The 21,811-nt window shown below is 37.5% G+C and overlaps 1 protein-coding gene across 2 annotated transcripts in view; it reads left to right on the forward strand.

Moving 5' to 3' along the window:
- The window catches only part of LARGE1 (LARGE xylosyl- and glucuronyltransferase 1), a 286,245-nt gene that overhangs the window by 67,377 nt on the left and 197,057 nt on the right, over window positions 1-21,811 (forward strand). For both annotated transcript variants that reach the window (XR_003557481.2, XM_027796799.2), the window contains exon 3: window positions 20,131-20,317. Coding sequence is in view for 1 of the 2 variants with exons in the window: in XM_027796799.2 (XP_027652600.1) it covers window positions 20,212-20,317 (106 nt within the window). In the remaining variant the exon portion in view is untranslated. The remainder of the gene's footprint in view (window positions 1-20,130; window positions 20,318-21,811) is intronic.

The raw sequence follows: 21,811 nt of genomic DNA on the forward strand, positions 1-21,811 counted from the left end.
TCTTCCCATCAGCAGGTGGTGTTTGGCCACTTCCTGGGAAGCAGGGCTTCAGTATGCATAGCGGTTGCTCCAGAAGGAAGATGTTGTAAATAACTTATGCCCCTACTTCCTCCTCCTTTCGCTTGGCTTTTACTCTGAGCAGATGTCATATGGTATGGAATATCCCTTTGGTCACTTTGGGTCAGCTGTCGTGGCTATGTCCCCTGCCAAGATCTTGCCCACCCCCAGCCTACTGGTGGGAGCAGGGTAGGGGGGAAGGCTGGAGAGGTATCCTTGATGCTCTGTGAGCACCACTCAGCAGTACTCAAAACACAGATGTGGTTTCACCACCTTCCTAGCTACTAGTACAAGCACAGCACTATGAGGGCTGCTGTGGGGCTCAGCCAGACCCAATACAGTATTTCATATGTCGTAAGCAGAGTAGATAATGTATTATGTAGAAAAAATAACTTTTCCTTGTAAATAGGTTAGAGAATGTCTGTTTATTTTCCTAAGAGGCATTAGCAGGCTAGAAATGTGAGTTGTAATACCTATTCTGTAATAACGGTTAATCTTTTGAGAGTAGCTGGCTCAGTTATCTGTGGTTTTTTGGCTTTGGCTTTTTGTTGGGCTTGTGGGTGTTCTGTGTCTTTGGTTGGTTTGTGTTAGCTGGTGGATTGTTTTCCTAAAGGAATTTGTGATGATGAAGTGAAATAAATGGAATTGCTGCTTGAATAAAAAAAAAAAGGGGGGGGGGGGGGGGAGGATAATGTAAAGTTACATTCTTTTTTTATAGAGGATGTTTCCTGTTAATGTATGTGAATGATAGTAGATTTATGTTTCTTTTCTATTTACAGAATCATAGAATCTTGTATATTATGATCAGCTTTTGCTTTTCCAGGGCTAAGGTCAAGGCTAGAAAGTGATAAAGCAGCCTTTCTTTTATTTGAGCTCAGGTGGGGGAAAGGTCTTTCATTTCCCTTCCCAAACTCTTGGTATTTGCCAAACAACATGGAGATAGGTGGAAGGGGTGCATAAAAACCCCAACAAAACAAAACAAAAAACACCACAAAAAAACCCCAAACACCTGACCCCAAACCCAACCAAACAAAAAGCAAACAACCTAAAATTAGAATAAAATACTAAAAGATACCTTTAATGCTTCGGCAACCCTGTCGTCTTTTCACCAAGAGAAGAGGTGACTAGTTGGTATCACCTTTCCCTTTGGGGGCCTATTTTTGCATTATAATTTAGGTCATAACTTCTTAGAACCTACATATTTGAAGCTAGTTTCTAATTCTAGCTGTATTAATTTTAATTCTGAATTTATAAGACCTTGTTCTACAAAAGTATTGGGTACACATAACTTCTGTTAAAGTCTCTAAATCTGGAACTTGTGGTATTTAATATAAAATGGCCATTTTTGTTCATAGAATAGCCCATGTTGGAAGGGACAACAAAAGAGCATCTGGTCCAACCTTTTGTGGAAAAGGGAGCCTAGATGAGATTATCTAGCACCCTGTCCAGTCACACCTTGTTGAGTCTTCACAAATATGGGTTTATTAAAAGGTAGACATCCCACAATGCAGAGTAGTTTTAAAAAAAAATAATAATTTTGGACTTCAGACAGTATTTGCCTCTAGATTACGACCTTAGAAAAAATAGTTCATTTTGCACCTAAATTGTAATTACCACCTCCTGTTTCTGCAAAGCCAAAGAACGACAAAATGAATAGGGCTTTTTTAAGGTATTATATTTTAGCAGTTTGATAAAGGATAACAAGAAGACTATCTTCAATAAATAACTGATAGTCTATTTTATATAATTTGAATCTAGGTTTCCATTTTTTCTTCTGTTTCTTTGTTCCAAATATCAGTATTTTGGCTGCCTTCCTAAAAAGCAATGGGGTATCTCTTAGCCGTTGTGTTCTATCCGTAAAGGATTTGAAGGTGAATGATAGACCCACTGGTCTAGATAACATTTTTATGCTGCCTAAATGAGAGAATTATAGGGGTCTAAACTAATAATGCTAGTGTCAGATGTAAGTGTGAGTGGGGGAGAAGTATGAACTGAGCGTGTAAGCATGTCTCTCTCTGATTTGCAGTTCCCAGTTACCAAGAAAAGCAGTGATTTTTAACAATGTGTGGGCATTACAGAGATGATCTTTCTGGCTTGGCAGCAGCTTGTAAGGTCATTCCTATCGGCTTCATTATTGTCCTTGTTCTTTCTCCATCACCCTATTTGGGTAATGAAAGATAGAGCTTACCTTATTCTAGTGTGTTATTTGCAAAACACCTATTCAGGCTGTAATCTCCCTTTCTGTAATTCTCTGCAGAGCAAAGTCAGATGCTATCTCAGGAGAAGTGATGTTAGCTCTAGTGTTTAGAATTGTACATGGCTCCTGTATGTGACTTCACTTCTTGCTTTCTCTCTGTGACCACAATCCCACGTCACAGCTCTGTTGCTATGTCCTAAAAGCAGGAGACTTTTAACAAACAAGGTAATTTCTGTGTCTATTTTCATAAGATCTGTGTTGTGAAATTCAGCTCTGTAACTCATAAAAAGGTTCATCTACTTTGTGTCTGTAAAGCAAAAAAGTAAAACCAAATTGTTGTTTATTAGTTCTGTAAATTCATGAGACACGACACCTGCTTGTGTTCCAAATCATGTGTAATGTGGCCAGTGTTAACTTAAATCAACCCACATAAAATTGGAAGGAAAGAACAAGATCATTATTGTAATATCAGTTTTTAAATACTGTAAGAATGTGTGTTGTCAGCGGAAAGGATATGAGTAGGCAGGTAAAATCGAGGTCTGCATTGGCTTGTTACATAGCACTGAGTAGGGATGGACAAGGAAAGATGAGACCTTCACAATCCTTCGGGTAGAGGCTGTCTAGCCTGCAGCCCTGCCTGTCCCCCAGCACAGAAGGAACATGTGTCTTTTACTTTTTGGATACCATTATGCAGAGCTGTTTTGCAAGTGTTTTCTGTTTTAGAGAGGTTTGGTTTGTTTTGTTTTTGTTTGTTGGGGTTTTTTTTTCTGTTTGTTTTTTTTTTGTTGTTGTTGTTGTTTGTTTGGCTTTTTTTGACTACAAGTATAGGTGAGTGGTTGGAGTTTCCTGTCTGGGATGGACTTTGACCAGCTCATTAAAGCTGGAATTTATCCCTCAATACATCTGTAAACTGCTGTGAAAATTGTCATTTCTTTTGGAAATGATGTTTCATTCATTTCCCAGCGCTGTAATTCAGCACTAAATACTGGGTACATGCCAGATCACAGGACTGTGAAATAGACTTTGGAAAAAGCCTTAGACCTTCCTATGTTTTAGTATGTTTGGCAGGAAAAAATGTAGTGACTCTTAAGTGTGACAGTGAGAACTTCTTAAAAAAGTTTCATCCCAGGATGGTCATCTCTTCAAAAAGTTACTTAGATGCAAAAAAAACGAAGGACGGTTAAGACAAGGTGTCTTCTCAATTGGCAATTGAGATTGGCAACTCTGTATGGTGTTCAGCTGCGCTGCTGAAGAATGCGTTGGTGAGAGAGACAGCCAGCCTGAGCACCTGGGTTCTCTTGGGCGTTGGAACTGGGAGGGAGGGTCTGATCATGACATGAAGGGTTCTGTGGTAATAATGCTTTAAAAGAGGCTAAGGCATTAGGGTGGTGGACTTGGTCTTCAGAATCCATTTTCCAGCTCACGTTTCAGACTTAGCCTGATTATAGGCAAGGCATGGCAGTCTACCTTGATACTCTGTACTGTGGAAGATCAGAATATTTTCTCTCTGGATAATTTTAGATCCTAAGGTATATAGGGGCAAGAACTTCCTGTGTTGGCACACAACTTCTCAGATGCAGTTCTCCCATGGAAAGGCACATAGGCGTAATCGTGTAAGAAGAAGTTTTTGCACTGTGAGAAGTAAAAATGTAGAAATCTTGCCATTTTGACCACAAGTGAGTTTTTGTTTGGACAGCATTGCTGTCATTTGCACTACATGGGTAAGCCAGCCACGCACTTCTAGGGTTCAGTGGGACTTCTTTTCCACTTGCTGGCTACTGTATGTTTTTTTGCAAGTGGCAAATGTGTGGCATTATTTTTATTGCTTACCGTTGTCGGAATTCATTCCCACTCGCCTCTCCCCTTTCCTTGAGGCATTAGGGACGGCTCTTCTCCTGTAGTCATCTCCCTAAACAATGTGACATCTGCTGTCTGACTGTGGCATTGCAACGCATCACTGTGTGCTACTGCAAAATGCAAGCACTTTATGGAATTACATAGCTTACTTTCATATGGGACAACCTTTTTAGCTGAAATTGATTTATTTTCTTGGAAGCAGAACTAAAACATCAGGATGTGTAATTTCTGGCTGTCTTAATTTAAAAATTTCTCTGAAGCACTGAAAGTTAGGATACGTCTAATTCATTGCCATCTTTGAGGAAATAACTCCTTAGAACTGTGTATTTGAGGAAAAAAAAGTGTTGATGAAATAAGTAATATATTTTTAACTCCTTTGCATACTGTAAGTGCAAAACCAGAATGCCTCAAATAAGCTACCTTTATCAAGTACCTAATTAGCGGAGCTTGTATACTTCAACATAAGACAGGTTATGAATGAGATGATAAAAAAAGGAAATATTTTACAGCCTAATTTTTAGATGAAAAAAAAATTGCATTTGATCACAGCCATTGATTTTTGTGACAGCACCACAGCCTGTGAATTGTTCCTCATTAATGCAGCTATGTAAAACTGTTTTTTTTTCAGTTCACATCACATTTTGTGTGGCTTCAGCTTTTTCTGCAGCTTAATGTGGTACAGCTTTGGCCATGTTAGTGCATCCTGGGGCCCAGCAGGAGTGGATTTGTAGAGTGAAATATTTGGTGCACAGGACCTGATACACAGGCTGCATTCAGTCCAAGGTTTTTACCGCAGACTAGCTACAGTCTTGTCCCAGCAGCTGAACATCCGTAGCATCCTTTAGCATACCCTCTGGAATGCATCTTCTGGTTTTCTTTCATCCTAAGTGTATCCAGTTTGTGCCCTCTCAGACTCCTCAATCACGTGGCTTAGCCTAGAGTAATCAGGAATGTTTGGGGAGATTGTGTCAAAAGGGATGAAGGTATTTCTTCTCTGAATTAAAATGCTGATGTAAACCCACTCATTGACTTCTTTCTCAGTTGGAGCTGAAACTGCCTGTTTCCCAGCTTTTTCCACAATGATTCACCAAAAGGAATGGAGATTGAATTTCTGGGACATATGTCATGGTAGCTGTAGGGTTTCAATTGACAATGTTACTGCTATTAGCATGCTGATTGAATTTTTTTCCCCATAAACTTTTGAATTTTTATTCCTCCAAGTCTTTTCTATTACTCACACAGTGAAACAATTTTAGACGCTCTTATCCAAAATCTCTTAACCTCACAGATGGCACTGGAAACTAAACAGAAAATCCAGTATGTCATTATGAAACAAATACACATTTTGTGTATTTTTTTTAGTGTAGATCTGATTCATTAATCTTTGTTAGTTGCACTTAGACAATATTATTGAGCAACTGTGGTAAAATATTAATGAGGACAGAGGTATTGCGTGGATGGAATATTTCACTGCAGTTAGGTTTTTTCATGCTTCTCCTAACTTTATCATTGACTTGCTATGTAACCGATTTTCCTTGCATTCTTAAATTTTTTACTTTAAAGACACAAGGACTCCTGAAGATGTGTAAATATTATGACATTTAATAAAGAGATCCTGGTATCTTAATATGAGGGTACATTACAGGAATGTTAGAAATGCTAAAAAAAAAAAAAAAAAAAAAAAGTTTAGATCATCAAATGAAGGCTGAGAATAGCTAACCCCCGCCCAGTTTATACTGGTGTAGTATTTTAGTATCACAAGTAGTAAAGTTATATTCTCCCAAAGAACTAATTCAGTTTTTCAAGCCTGATGAAATCCTGCTATCATTTCAGTGCAAAAACTGGTTTTCCTCCTGAACTCTTTTGTGTAACTGTTTGCCAGCATCACTTTAAGTATTAGAAGAATGATGCATACAGTGTTTGATCGTATTGTTGAATGTAGCTTTGAAGGTGACCAAAAATACCTCAAGATTTATTGCATATTCAACATCTTCTGAAGTGTTTTTAGACACTAAAAAGACATGATTCAACCTATAAAGTTCCGCTTTACTTCATACTACTGTTTTATAATATTAATTTGAAAAGGTCTTAAAATAGATTCTTATTTCCATGTGAACACTTGATAAGGTCTTCTCAACAGTTAAAATATTACAGGACCTTGCTCAGATACAAACTACTCCAGGCATCTGTTTATTGAAGTTTATAAGCAGTTTGTCACCACAATATGTATTTGGAAAACAGTGCAACATAGCCAACTCAGCTGACACCTACCTGCCTGAATCGGACTGACAAATTTCAAGAGCAGCATGATAACAATCTGAATTTGTGATCAATATCCAGCAGTGGTTTGAACTTTCTTCCAGCAGACACGTGCATTGTCAGTAAAGCCTATAATAGCAGCGTGAACCCCTATGATTTTCTCAGGAGCCATGAGGAGGTGGCATTTTATGTCAGGTTCAGTTGTTGAAGTTCCAATAAAACTTCAGCTTTCATTTAAACAAAATGAAAAGTTTCAGGTTTTCATAGTTGCAAGTATAATTTGAGATACTTTTAAAGCTTTCCAGTCTGAAGGTGCTATTTAAGAAAATGAGAAGAACAGCCCCTTCTTCCCCTCCCTTGGCTGGTAGGGCTTCCTTTTCCAGTTCTGAGACACCTGAGGTTGTCAAGCTGCTAATGCTTGTTGTTAAAATAGCCACTTAGGCAGAAATAAGACATGTTACTATAGTTTAAGGGGCATTTTACAGGAACTTCATTTTCTCTAGCATATTTTTCACTCAACTACACATTTTTATAGTCTTCAGTTCTATTGTCCAATTATCTACAGCTTCAATTTCCTATTTAAAATGGTACTTACTGTCGCTTTCAGTATATTCCACTGTCCCTCTCTTTCAAAATCAGTTTGTGAAAGTCTTTCCCATAGAGATGAGATGTAATTTTAAGTCATCTGTAACAATATTAACGGGTTTCTTTAATCTATTCAAGTCTGTTTAAAAAGTAAAACATTCTTCTAACTACTGTATGTGAGCTAGAAACTAATACATTTCACAAGTTTTCAGATGTGTAATATCACTCTTTTCTTACAAAATGCTAAAAGACTACATAAACTTCACAAAACATAGATTTAACATCCATGTGTAGCATTTTATCAAGTTGAAACCCTTCAGGAAGAAATGCATTTTGTTTTAAAAATTATCTCATTTTAGAGAAATTGAATCAAATGAAGATGATTTTGCTTGGTGCCATTGAAATACAAAATCAATGGCATGCACTTCAGAGCTAATGCATATTGCTGAATTAACATATTACATTTACAGGGTTTTCTGCTTTCACAGGGTGTTAGGTTAGGTGAAAGATACGGCCAAAGCAGCAGCCACTTAAGTCATAATTTACCCTGTAATTACAAAATTATGTCTAAATTTCAGCAAATGTAAGATCATGCTATTCTTAAGACATTTTTAGTGTATTATAGAAGAGATATAAATAGCCTTATGTCGCTGTGTAGGTCTGTCCCTCATCTACAGCTTTGTCAGTATTAACATGCTCAAAACATGCATTTGAGCTGTCTTCACCTGATGTACCAGAGCAACTTCTAATAACTGGAGTATATTTTAAATTTCTTTTAATGGCATGGTATAAAAAATAAAGCCACTACAAGGTATGCTTTGACATTTCCATAAAGCAAGGCAGACAAAATAAGTTGTATAATTATGAAACTTTTTTGACAAATAAAGAAAAGTAATTGAAAGTTTAACTTCAGAACTTTCAAGACCAAATTATAAGTTGCCTGTTCCCAGCCATTAGTGGTGGAAAAAATACTCGTAACTTTCTACTAACTTCTGTATCCCAGAGTTGACATGAGTAGCATGAACTGCAAATGATGACATACTATCAAAGTTCATACTGTTTGATTTAAGCGTGTTCTCTATATTTTCAAAAATTCTCAATGTGATTTCATTGTTGTATTGGAAGTAAAGGATTTACCTCCTCTTTCAGATGTGCAATAATATGTACTCACTGCAAGTATTTTACAGATATATATGTAGTTCTAATCCTCAGTAGCAAAAAAAAAAAAAAAAAGACACCCAAGTCCTTTTCAGCCTTTTTTTTTTTTTTTTTTTAAATCTTTTCATCAATTGAAAAAGTAGTTAATATAATCTTGGCAGTAAACAAAACTTGTCCTACCAACATACATCCTCATAGCTACACGTGAGTCTTGGAAAAACTATTATGTAATTTCTTGTCAAAATCAACCAATATGTGTGTATGGTACGGTTTTGATAATACTATGGAGTAATTTTGTTGACCTTCAGATAAATGCATTATGTCCTATATTTTTGTATCTCCTAGGTACAAAAAAAGTTTTCAAAGGTTGTATTTTTAGAATTGTGCTAGAATTTTCAGTCGTCATGTTGTCATACTGTCTTACTGACAGTTCCCCATAAGCAACTGAGAAAATTCTTCTGCATAAAATGCGGTGATCGGTAGTGATTATTGCTATCTGTTGCAATACATACTGCAGTATATCTTTTTGGTGAAACATTAGCCTTGGGGTCAGTATCATGATCCTGGTCTCTACTGGTATAACTGAATTGACCCCCTTCATTTTATGATCATTTTATCTGCCGTGTACCTGTAGTTTACATGGCCTATAGATTCTAAATATTGTGTACCATGTGGTTATGATAAAAGATAATGCTAATGATGCAAGAACAGGCTAGGCCATCTGTGGATAACAAAATAGACATTATAGCAATGACATTTGTACTGCCAAGGGCATTGCCTCCAGAGAGCACATCCTGATCTGCAGGCCAAGAGGTGGAGAATGGCTGTCATTCACAACACTTGGCTCCTGTAGAGCACACTGGCTGCATCCATGTTGCGTAGCAGGCTTTGCTTAGATCACAAGACTTTGTTATTTTTCTTTCTTCGTATGATTCAGAAAACCTGCCAGAGTTCACCCAATCATGACATGATGCAAAGGGTATATGTTGTATTTTTTGAGGCACTGCATGTCAGTGCCTGAAGGCAGCCAACCTGCTGGGGGATTGTATAGTGCACAGGCAGCAAGCTCATCCACGCTGTCTGTAGGGAATGGTCCCTGTAGTGAATCTTCTTCAAAACTTCCCCTGATTCTGTGTCAGAAAGACCTAGCTGGCTCACCCTGAGGGAAAGCCCAGGAGCCAAGGTATGTGTGGAGAACCATAGCAGATCACAGATCTGGAACAAGCAAAGGAACAAAGTTACTTAACAGTATTGGTAGACATGGAGTTTTTTTAACTACAGCTTCATTGGGTAGACTGAATATCTTTTCTTTAAAATACAGTTGAAATGTGTTATTTTGTCTTTGATGTCAGTTGACTTTACATTTATATATGTATGTTTTTATGTATGTGTTTATTTAAAGACATATTTAAGGATCTTTCAGTTTAAACTACCATCAAGGTGTGATGTGCAGAATTATTGCAGAAAGAAGTCTTCAGTATAGAAAGCTCAGGTGTTTTTCAGAATTCCCTGCAAAAGGTGGGTATATTTATAATATGACTTTCAGACATTCCTACTTGGTTGTCTCATGGTGAAGTACTTCCATCCAGTTGACAACAGCCTCAGACCAGTGAGTGAGGAACTCCTTCACCTTAGTTCTTCTCTTGAGACTTACCCAGCCTTTCTCCTACCCTCAGAAGACCCATTGTTGAAGTTACCAGAGGTTAGCTTTGCTTCTGCTCTGGATTTATATTAATGACTGCCAGTACAACACAGAAGGAGTCAAATTGTCGTAAAAGGTATTAGAATGTAGGAGCAGAGTTAGGAAAGACAGTCAGAGATGTTCTTCCTTTCTTTCCCTCCCCTCATCTCAAACACAATCCAGTGCAAAGCATGCTTTTGTATTATATGACATGCCCATGACTGCACAGTCCTCTACATCCTTTGATGATCCTCATCATCATCATTATCCTCTATTCCTTTTGTTAGAAAAGATCTGGCAACCTCCCCTCTGCTCTGAAAATGATGAAGTATAATAAAATTTAAAGTGGAACTGTTAATTATGTGCATGTGAATAAGGTCATTCATTTTGGTATATTCATTTCCTTTACAAGGGGCTTGCTAAATATTTTATATTTATTATTTCTTCACCTTCATCTAATTGGAGAATTATAGGAACTTCAGAGAACAATGATGATAATGAGATCAGGTAGAGATTACAAAGACTGAAGTTCTCATGCAGAGGAACAATGAAATGTTCACTGAAAATTACTGCAATTTGAGGAAATGGAGAGAACGTAGAAAGCCTTACCCCACTGCCCTTTTTCTCTAGGCAGACCACCCTGCCTCAGATGATAGTTTTTAAATGAAGAGTAAAGAGCTATCCAAATTAAAGATTGGTTTGAAAGAAAAGTATTCAACCTGCTTTGTGCAGAGGATTGGAGTAGCTGACCTCCAAAGGAACGTTCCAGCCTAAACTATTCTATGATTCTATTGAAATGCTAACTGCACACATGGAAAATTTGGATTCTTTAGTAAGTGCTTTTGCCAGTGTCTCTTCTTGAGTCTAGTTATTCTATAGCTTTGTTCGGCTTTGATAACACCTTTCGTACTCCTTTTGTAATTGCATTAAATGGTCATGCCATTCTTGTCTAATACCTGCATTAATCTGTGTAGTGCCAAATAAGAAGGCATGAGAAATCTGTATTTAGAAATTCCAGCTTATCAAGCCCTTTTCCAGTGTTCCATTGTTGAAGAATAGCCCTATGTGAAATAACCTAAACCCACAGCTGTCTTCCACACTAAGAAAAGTGCCTGACAAGTTATTTTGCAAGAGCTTAGCTTCTACGTCAGGTAAAAAGGAGGAGTATGGGGGGAAAGCACCTTTTCCGTCAGCCTGTATAGAACCCACTCAGCCCTGGGACAGCCTAGGGAAATGGATAGTCCTTGTAGCCTACCTGGATGGTATAATATTTAAGAACGAATAAATACTGGACCTTGTCATATGGGGATTTAAGCAGGAAACTTACTAAAAAAATAGCTCAGAACTTATGGTGCTATTTTGTCCTGTAGTAGCATCAAAGAACTATTGAGAATATATAATGTGCTTAGTAAAGTACCACTGCAATCGTAGCGAAGGATTTTCTTCTGCTTTCAATCATGGTCATATGTATATATATCTAAAATGTTTTTTTCCTGTTTGCCTATTCCTTGATTATTCAAATATGAAATTCTTGAAATTTTCATTACATCATTTGTTTTATTTTTATATATATATTTGATAGCAACATTTGTAGGTTTAGTAATATTTAAGCAGTATGTAGTGATGAGGTGAGAACTTTGCTGCTTCTATGAAAAATCCATCTTCTTGTCCATTAATTATGAGAGACTTAGTTCATATTTGTTGTGAATTGATGCAGGCTGAATTGACCTTAGTAAAGCTGTATTGATTTATACTAGCTAAAAGTTTAACCTGGGATTCTCTGTGTGTTTCAGTAAAATTATGTGCATTATTACTCATGCATAGCGGAGTAGATGTTAGTTGGAATTTTCGAGGATTTAAATTGAATGGCCACTGTATATTTATGACTGTGTACAAAACTGCAGAGTCACAGAATCATGGATGAGTTTGGAAGGGACCTGTGGAGACCATCTAGTTCAAGCCTCTGCTCAAAGCAAGGTCAACTAAAGTAGGTTGCTCAGGGCCATGTCCAGTTGGGTTTTGACTGTTTCCAAGGATGAAGGCTCTACAACCTCTCTGGCTGTGTCCTTGCACTGGGGAACCCAGACCTGGACACAACACTATAGATGTTTCTCACTAGTGATGAGCAGAGGGGGAGGATCCCAAGGAGAGCTTTGTGCATTTCTACAGCTCTCACATATAGGACATTTCTTCCTCCTTGCCTTCTTGGTTAGTCCTTCCTAAAAAGCCTGTATCTGGAGGTGTTTAAAAAACATGTACATGTGGAGCTTAGTGACATAGTTTAGTGATGGACTTGGCAGTCATGGGGTAACGGTTGGACTTGCTGATCTCAAAGGTCATTTCAAACCTAAATGATTCTATTATTCTATGATCCATTACCTGATTGCTGCAGGCAGGTATCTCCTGTCCACATCACTCAACATTCTTTACTTGCTGGCCCAATCCACCACTTTCTCATTTGTTGGTGGGTTTTTATCTCCCTCGTTGTTACTCACAATTTAATTCCTCAGCAGTTTGGCCCCAGCCTATTGGAAAAGACACTTTTGCCTCATGTGGTCAGATGGATCCTGTCTCTTGTTAGTGGTTCTCCATTCTCGGTTTGTCCCATGGTTGTAAAATCAAAACGTATCTTGTCAATACCAGCTGGGCAACCAATTTTTGACCCACAGGATTCATTTTCTCCTCCACAACTCTTTCCTCCTCATGGTCAGGATTGAGGAAAGAGCCACCTGGGCCCGCCCATCTCTCTCTCTTTCTCTCTCTCTCTCTTTTTTTTTTTTTTTTAATGTGATACAAGTATTTCATAGAGAGCAATGTGCAAGTACAATGACAACTTCCATTTCCATCTGACAAATAAGTAGCTGCTATAAGTGTGGTACAAGTCCCCATGTAAAACTAACTTGTAGTTTGAGATCTGTGCAGTAAAATAAAGGCTTCTTTTTATTTTTTCTTTTCTTTTTTTATTTTATTTTTTATTAATAATGGGACTTCACTTCATAGAGGGACATGGATTCTTTTGTCAGGAAAGAACACTTCAAACAATAAGTGTTTTCTCCTGGGCATAACGTTCTTATGAATCTTTAATCAATTGCCTTGTTAGAGCAGCTTCATATGTAGACGATTCTAATGAAGGCAAACACTGCTTTTGAATAAGCATCTGAGAACTTCAGCTGAGAAGCAAAGTATTGCCATCAAAATTCTTGAGGTGTTATGTATGGTGCATGGAGCACCCTACTTCTGATTTAAAAAACATTTTGTTTTCTATATGGTCACATGCACACAATACCCAAGAAAGGGAATTAACGAATGAAAAACTGGACAAACCCGTAACTCCTCAGTATTTGATTATGAAGGAGATAGATGCCCTGGTATAGAGGCAGGGAGAGCAATGATGCATCAATATATTGATGTTTTCTTCTAGCCAAGAACAGGTAGCATGTTGCTTTTTCTTTTTCATCCTGCCGTTATTTCAGGTGGAAAGGCCTGGATTTGGAAAGATGTGAAGCTCTGTCCTTGTTTTTTGAGTCTGAAATTCAGATATGTAATAATGCTGTGCTCTGAGTGTAAACCATGATCCTGGACCACAATTGTTTTACTATTGAAAGATTATTTATCACAGTTATTGTTGCTAGTTGGCCATGATCTCTAGTATATGTATAATTCAATGACATTGGGAACTCAAATTCTGAAGTATTCTTAATCTGTATATATAGTATGTTGTTAGATTTCTGCCATATACAAACAGAGTCAGGATCTGTTTTGTATGTTTCACTTTCTTTGAAATTTACTGAGTCCTGACATAAACTGGGGAATGAGGAAATACTGATGCTGCATGCCCATATAGGTGAGGTGGTAAAGCAGAGTTTGGACAACTCATTTTAAAAACAGGTCAGTAACTGCTTTTAAAATAAGGGTCATTCTTGAGTTACAAATGAAATGTGAATAACAGGCAAGATTGATCTTTCTGTCATGACTGTGTTTTGTTGCTGCTGTTTCTTCTCAACTGATAGATTTTTTTTTCCCATTACATTAACAGTGACATCTTAGCAGAGGCATAGGAGAAAAGGGTCTTATCCTGTTGATCTTAAATTGTGTTATTCCTTGATAATTTTTAAAGTTGCAGGCTTTCCTTCTTTTGAGCAAACTAGGCTTGAAAGGAAAAAGCAATGCCATTAAAAATGCCTGTGTAAATACATCTATATGTACATATATATAAAGGAATACATGGGAATGAAAAAGGAAAAATGTGGAAGTATTATTTATTTACTTCTCTCTGTGAGCTACTGTCAGAATGGATCCTCGTTTCTGTAGTGGTGTTGCTTACAGCTGGAACCTTCTAGAAAACTTTGATTAACAGGACAGTAATAGAATTTTCCCTAAGCCACGACACATACTGAGGGAAGATATAAAAGAAGGTGTCAATCCTGTGTGCCCTTGGAGCAGTTAGCACAGTTCCAAGGCTGAACTCATTTGTGCTGTCAACTTATCAGCTATTTTCTCTCTTACGGATAGGACTATTTTCTTGTAACTAGTTGAGAAGGAGTAAATTTGGTAGCATTTGGAAAGTGTGCTGTAATCTGTTCCTTTTAAAGTGGCTTCACAGAACTTCTGAGGTAGTTGCCTAAACTCCCGAATTACCAAACTGATGTAGTGTTCAACTATATGTTAAACAAGAATGTGCACAAAGTTTAGGTCAAGCTGACCCACCCTCTCAAGTCCTCAAAACTGATGAATGAAAGGACTTCTAATCAGGGGAGTTAACCTTGGGAAACAAAGAACAGATAAGGGTAAATTATGCAGAAAGAAGCTTCCAAGTGAGAAAGTGCTGGTTGAAAGAGGAGACAAGCTGATAAGGTGTCACAATCCGCAAAGAAGTGGTTGAAAGTAGGAAAACGGTAATTGTGGTAATGGGAGATCATGACCTCCAACTCAAATAGACCCCATAAAAGAGGGCAACCCCGTGCTGAAGCATGTGTAGTTGGTAAAAAACTGCAGCAGTGCTGTCTGAGGATGCACACTAACTCGCATTACAAGCGAGAAACTTGTAGCCACACCTGTACGTGAATGAAAATGGATATGTAATATACTATGAATATGCAAGTACTCTACCGTACGTAATGTTTACCCTCGAGTAACTTGGTGTGCATGTTAGGAGGGAAGATCCCCCATGCACCCACTGCTGCAATGAACCCATGCCAGCTTTCTAAACTATCATTTGGATTGGGGAGTTTTCCTGGTTATGATTTTCTGTAGCAAGGTGGATGCTGAGTCTAAGTTTACTTCAAATCCTTCTTTAAATTCATAATACCATAGGATTAAGAAGTCTGATTCAGGGGAAGGATCTCCACTGCCATGAAAATTCAGTTTGGGAGCAAAGGGAGCCTTAGATTTGTTTCTGTACCATGTTCTTCCATGTGGGAGAAGAAGAGAGAGGAGATGGCATTTTCCTTCAAAATGCTATTTCTGTTCTAAGAACTTGAGAAGTGGAGTATGTTAACAAAGGGATATTTATTTAAATAAAGATTTACTATTTATTTCTTTCATAATGTTGGGTTTATTCCACACTCTGCCTTTACGTTACCAATTTTTTATCTAATATGACAAAAATCTGTCACATGACAGCCAACTTCCATAATTGGAAGACCACAAAGCTACAAGATAAAAAACTATCAAGGAGTAAACTCTATAACCCCACATCAGCAACATTTTAAAGAAAAACAGGAAAATGCTGGTTAAGATACTGCTGGGTTTTTTAAGGTTATTTATATTTTGAGTCTGGCAAAAAGCTGTGAAGAATCTCTTGTGAGGGATGGATGCTACATTGACACAGAGCCAAGGGAAAAGCTTTACGGCAGAAATTGTTCATTGACTTTCTGACTGCAAGAGTGGAAAAGCAGAAAGAATTAGATAACATTAATTCAAGAAACACGGCAAAGGCAAGGCACGGGATTGGTTTATAAACAGCTTTAACTACGTATTTATTTCAGTGGCTCTGAAAACAAACAAAAGATTACTGGGATAAGATTAACTGTAACAAATGCAAGGAAATGCATGAAGCGGTTGGAAAAGCTTTTTATAGTAGAGCAGTTAAATCTAGTTAATTGTGTTTGATTTTTGTTTTCATAATTACTTCCATTGTTCCTCTGAACTCCTGCTGAATGTCTGACACAGTCGAGCTGTCATGCCATAATTAAAAAAATAAATGAATAGAAACTGAATACCAACGTGATTAGTGTTGTGTTACATACTTTAATGTATGTGCTACTTATACGGGTTGAGAGCTGCTTCACACTTAGCTGAGGAGATAATCCTTGATTTAAAACAAAGCAACCACTCTGATAAAGTAATGTAGTTAGTGGAAGCACTGACCCTATGTGAAAGTAACAAAAGTCATTCCATTCACTGTTTCCATATGGTAAGAAGGTAATGAGTAAGTCTTTGTAATGAGAAACCCAATTTATTTTAATGCCCACTGTGACCCACCATACAGGTATTGTCCAAGCTAGCAGCCTTTTGTAGCACCATTAGTAGTAATCGCAGATGAGCTGGGCTGTGGTTGCTGTATTAATGTCTGTTGATCTGTACATGTGCCACAGGTTTTATAAATCTTGAACTGGGCATATTGTAGAAGTGTAGAGCATCTGACTTACTGAGAGCAAGCCATACATGCATTATATGCACACTGCTAACTTTTTTGGATATTACTTAATCAGATTTTTAAGATTAATGACATAATGCTTTTGGAGCACATTCAATACATTAAAAATTGAAGACAAAGGTAGAAGAATATCATGAAATGCATGCACCTTTTCTGTGTCTGTGGCACGGGCAGAAAATCTGATTGTGTCTGGAGGAGTGAAGCTGAGAATATGTTTCAAACTGCAAACCCCTTACCAGAAACTCTCCCAACCATTCCTTTTCACTCTGAGGCTAATTTTGATCTCCCTTGATTTTGAGATAAACCCAATAAAGATGCCTAAAGTTGCAGATGTTCATTGCGGCTCAGTTAGGTGTAGCTGAAAATACAAATATTGGGTTACAGATAAAGAGGAGCCACTGGCTATTTTTTTGAGTGTTGTACCTAGATCCTGTGCTTAAATTGGCCAGTTACTTCCTAATAATTTTTATTTTCTTTGAACATATTTCATGCTCTGTACTTCTAAGTACAGGTGTTTAGTTAGCACAGCTGTTCAGACTGAAAGCTATCAGGAGGAAGTGAACCATCTTACAGTACTTGTTATTACTGAAAAGATGAATATAGCTAGTAGTCACATCTATAGCTTCATTTTTAGCCTGTGAAATTGCCTTCTAGGACCTTTTAGGCAGGTGACAGTCTAATTCAATAGGACTATGGCTTGAGTACCAGTGGATGCTGTAGGAGAAGTCTGAAAGTCAATGGCAAGCCCATACTGCAGAAATCTGCGCAGTGCTACTGTGTTCTGTGCGCAGCCTTTCCTCCAGCCAGTGTTGTCAGTCATGTTCCTTTCATGATGGATGTCGCTCTGACACCTGTTGAATTGAATGGAAAAAAAATAATCAAAAGAACTGCCATATCTTCTTTCAGTTTATTTGACAATGGTATGTTAAGTAAAATTCTTTATGAGTAAAACCAATAACAAATACATGATTGACTCCAAAGCTTTTCCTTTAAGCTAAACATCTTCATTACCATTCATGGGCATTTTATACAATTTCTTGTGTAGGGTTTGCACATGATGCATTGTCTAGTTTGGAAAAAAATACTTCGCAGGTGTGGTGACTTTATACACTGAAAATGAATATTTAAGACTCAAGGGAAGCTGTTCACAACTTTGGGGAGGTGGGGATGTAATACCTCAGCATTTCCTAAGGTGATCTATCGCAAGCTGACTTGTCTGTCTAGCGTTTTCCCCAAATGTCTTCCTAGTTAGATAAAGGATCTGCATGAATATGCAGAATTATTTGGCTGTTTTGTCTGAACGATTACAATTTATAGAAAACTGGATTTGCCACATTCTTAGATTCCCTTTGTAGCAGAATTGGGAGTTCAATGTTTCTGCAATACTTTCTTAATTTGTTGGGGTATTTTACATTCGTGGGGCAGGAAAGATGGATTTCATCCTCCATGTTGACCTATTCAGAGATTTAATTTGCATGGATATTTAAAGAATATATATGAAAATCTGAATTATTTCTTAAATATGCAGCCCCAGGTTGAACTGATCTGCTACCAGCACTATAACCCCAAGCTGCAGAGTCTAGGTGCCATCCCAAAAACTTGCATCAGTGTGACAGTATGATGTCAGAAACATGTGGTGTTGACTCTTACTTTGCTACCTGTGGGTTTTACAGGTGTCATTGATAGGAACAGTATGTATCCAGAGCATGCTGCATTACAAGATGTGGCTATTTGAAAATGACCCCTGCTTGTGAGTTTATTTTTGCAAAAATTTATTTTTCCATGCACAGATTGATGTCAATGAGGCACACCAGATGTTAAAGGAAGAAGCATAAATTCTGTCTTAAAGTGATTCTTTGCACATTACAGTATACACATATGTAGCAAGAGTAAAACACAGAAGCCAGAAAAATTGCTTTTTTCAAGTAGGCTTGTAAAGGATTCTTTTCAAAGTAGTTGTACAAGCTATGTGATGTAAGGAAAAGAAATGAAATGTAACAGTTATCCAAATGCAGTGAATAAAGATAAGAATTCTCCACAATGTATCTACTAAATGTGTGTGTGTGTCTAACACTGACTCTCATACCACAGTTATTAAGTCTACTATATATTAATATTAATTAATTATATTAAGTCTAAAATGATAACATATTTATAATATAAATAAATATTATATATAATATATAAAATTTATAAAATTTAAATTACATTAGTATAAGTCCATATGTTTTGTGCAAAATCTCTGTGTTGAAGCATTCGTTGCCTTGAAAAGCAGACACAGTGGAATGCTTTTTGTACTGGCTCTGGACAAATTGTAGTCCATTTTATCAGTTCCAAGGTCAGAGTACTATCATGGCTCTTAAACTGTAGTGTAGTAAAGTGGGCTCTATTGAATGTTTAAGGAACACTTCTAAGTTTGCCTGAGCACTGCAGCTAGGTAACTCCAGCAGCAGAGTTCTTTGTCTGAACCCATTTCTCTTGTCTAGAGTTCTCATTTTTGTTGTAATTTGATTTCAGAATTGACTTTCACTGCAATATAAGTGAAGTTGTAGAGCTCAGATACATTTTGAAGACACACAGTAGCCATTATTAGTATGTCAGTGTAAAAATGCTTTAATTGCTTATTTCAGCTCTAGTGCTAGCTTAGCATAAGCCAAAGGGCACTGTTACTAAATACCTTGTGCTGCCAGTGTCTGTGTTTCTTTGCATGTCATTCTTGTAGACCAATGTGTTGTTTTTTTTTAAAATCAGGAAACATAAGCCCTTTCACACAAAACCTGAACTGGATTTGCATGGATTTAATACCTCCTTTTCCTTCTCCAGCTTCTCTAGTCTAACACTAGCCTTTCTATCTTTTTCTAAAAAAACCCACCAAATTATGTGAAACATTATTTTTCTGTCCTGCATGCCTGTACTTGTGTGGGAATATTCGTTTTCTTGTGAATAAAAATCATTGGATCATTTTGCTGTTATTCCAGAAATATTTTAAACAAAATAAGATCAGAATTATTAATTTTTCTCATAAAAACAGTGGTACTCTCCAGAATCCTCTACTTTTCTCTTAGCATACAGTCTAAAGCTCCTGATACCCCCTTTTGTGACTAAGGAACCTTCCTTGCCCATTTTGCTCTTTCTCTTCTCCCCTATATATAGCAGTTCATCAGCATTGCTTTTTGATTAACAAAGTGGGTCATTTTAATAACATCCCTCTGCCCACAAACTTTACCTTTCATTTTTCAGTTCATTCTTGAGTTCATGACCACCTGCAGCCAGCTCATTGATTCACTGGTGCGACTTTTGCTCTTTGGGAGCAGGTGAAGATATATTGGTGGCTTTCTCTTATCTGCCCAGGGGTACCAGTACACATAGTCATCAAAGAACCCAGGGTTTTTGTACAGTAAAAGGTGGCAAAAAAAAAAAAATAAAGAGGATGTCTTTTTGTAAGATTAGCTTACTGTGTGTTTAGGTGATAGGATGTGTTTTATTCACTTACTGTCTTAGTCTGACTTCTAAAACTTTATGATTAAGTAGACATGGATAATTTTGAAAGCGGTACTGCTTTGCAATTGCTGTAACCCCATTTTTAGCCTTGTTCTTTTAACTCTTTAGGAACATTGGCATAGTCTACCTTTCTGTAGAGAGATAAGCTGATAAAATATTTTTTCCATTCCTTTTCAGGGAGTAATATGTGGGAGGCTGTGGACTATTTGCTTCCGACATAGGAACAGCACTGAGTTGGGAATCTGTACTCCTGAGAGAATGCTGGGAATCTGCAGAGGGCGACGGAAATTCCTGGCTGCCTCTCTGACCGTCCTTTTTGTCCCAGCCATTACGTGGATTTATCTGTTTGCTGGGAGTTTTGAAGGTAGGAGGGGAATAATGGCTGGGGGTGGGATGTTGAATGATTTGTATCAGAGCAGATAAATGCAGATCAGTCATTGTTGATTTAATTTAAATAAATCTAGTTTGGCTTGCATAGGAAATATTTCCCAAGGTGCAGGTTTCAACAAATGGCCTTCCTTACCTTATTCTCACTGCTGAGGAGGAGGTAGTTGCTGGTTATTTGATTTTCGTCTCACCTTTGAACTTGCAGAAAGTGCAAGGAAAAATCCCCACCTTACTGATTTCTTCTCTGTATTTTCTGATTTTTTAAAAGTTGATTTATCCTATGCCCTGTAAGATTTTACTTTTCATTAAAATTAACATGTCATTTCAGATCTGCTCTTAATATTACTTAAAAGTGTTCCGAAAGGCCATATATATTCTGGGCACGGTTTACAGAACTCTTAGTCTAACCTGTGTGTTAGACCTTATATGTATGGATGACATGGGCCACTGAGTCTGATTTTGGGACACAAAGCAGGAAGTGTGTCTAGCTATGAGAGCACAGAGGGCCTGGCGTACAAATGAGGGAAATGTGTGTCTGGCGTGGTTCTTTGCACAGGGGGCTCTGCTAGGTCATGGTCACATAGCTGCAGGCTTTCTCTTGCCCTCGGGTCCAGTGTGCTGCTGCTCAGTGGTATGTAGTTTGCAGAGTGTCGGACAGCAGTGGGACACTGCTCTATGAGGTATAAATGTAAAGAATTCTGTGAAATGTTTTATAGGACTCTGATTTAGTTATAGAAATGCCTACATGGCCAAAACCTGTGAACACATGAGGCTCTTGCCTTTGTGTGAAGATTATTAGTTCTGGCCACTGACTATGCTTATTGTGCCAGGAGGCTGAATAAAGAAAGTCAATGAATACCTATGTAAAATCCCTTTATATAAAATCAGTTAGAATCCATATCCTTCAGCGTGGTGATGTGTTGTTATAGCTGGATTATCTTTCTGCCCTCTTCTTTCTTCAGGTAGAGATCCTCAAGTTTGTAGGTACGTTGACTTGCAACTATATGACTAGCGCTTTTTGTAATCAGACTTGGAATAATCAGCACTTAGGCTTTTAAATTGTCTACCTGACGAACTTTTTCCTGCCTTTAAAGGGGTTCAGCAGTTATAGTTCAGTCAGGTGAGGTGAGAAGATGCTGGATCTCCTATTTTTTGTTAGTTTGTAGTTTGTGCCTTTTTGGGGTGGGATGGAACATTTTACGTTTGGCAATAGGTGTGTTATTTGGCAAGAGTAAAAAAAACTATCCAGGCTTTGTAGTTATCTTAGTACAGGGAAAGGTGTTTTACCCTTTTAAAAACTGTTCAAAGACTAGTTTACAGTCTGATAATTTTAAAAAGGCATTGTTTAAAATGTCAAGCTCCTTTCATGTAACCTTGGCTGATGAATTTTGTGCTTTGCTTCAAAACAAAATTGTATTCCAAGTTAAATTGCAAGTGAGAACATGTAAAGATTTTCGCCGTGTATTAAATA

This window comes from Falco peregrinus, chromosome 6 (genome assembly GCF_023634155.1).
Source record: "Falco peregrinus isolate bFalPer1 chromosome 6, bFalPer1.pri, whole genome shotgun sequence".
NCBI lineage: Eukaryota > Metazoa > Chordata > Aves > Falconiformes > Falconidae > Falco > Falco peregrinus.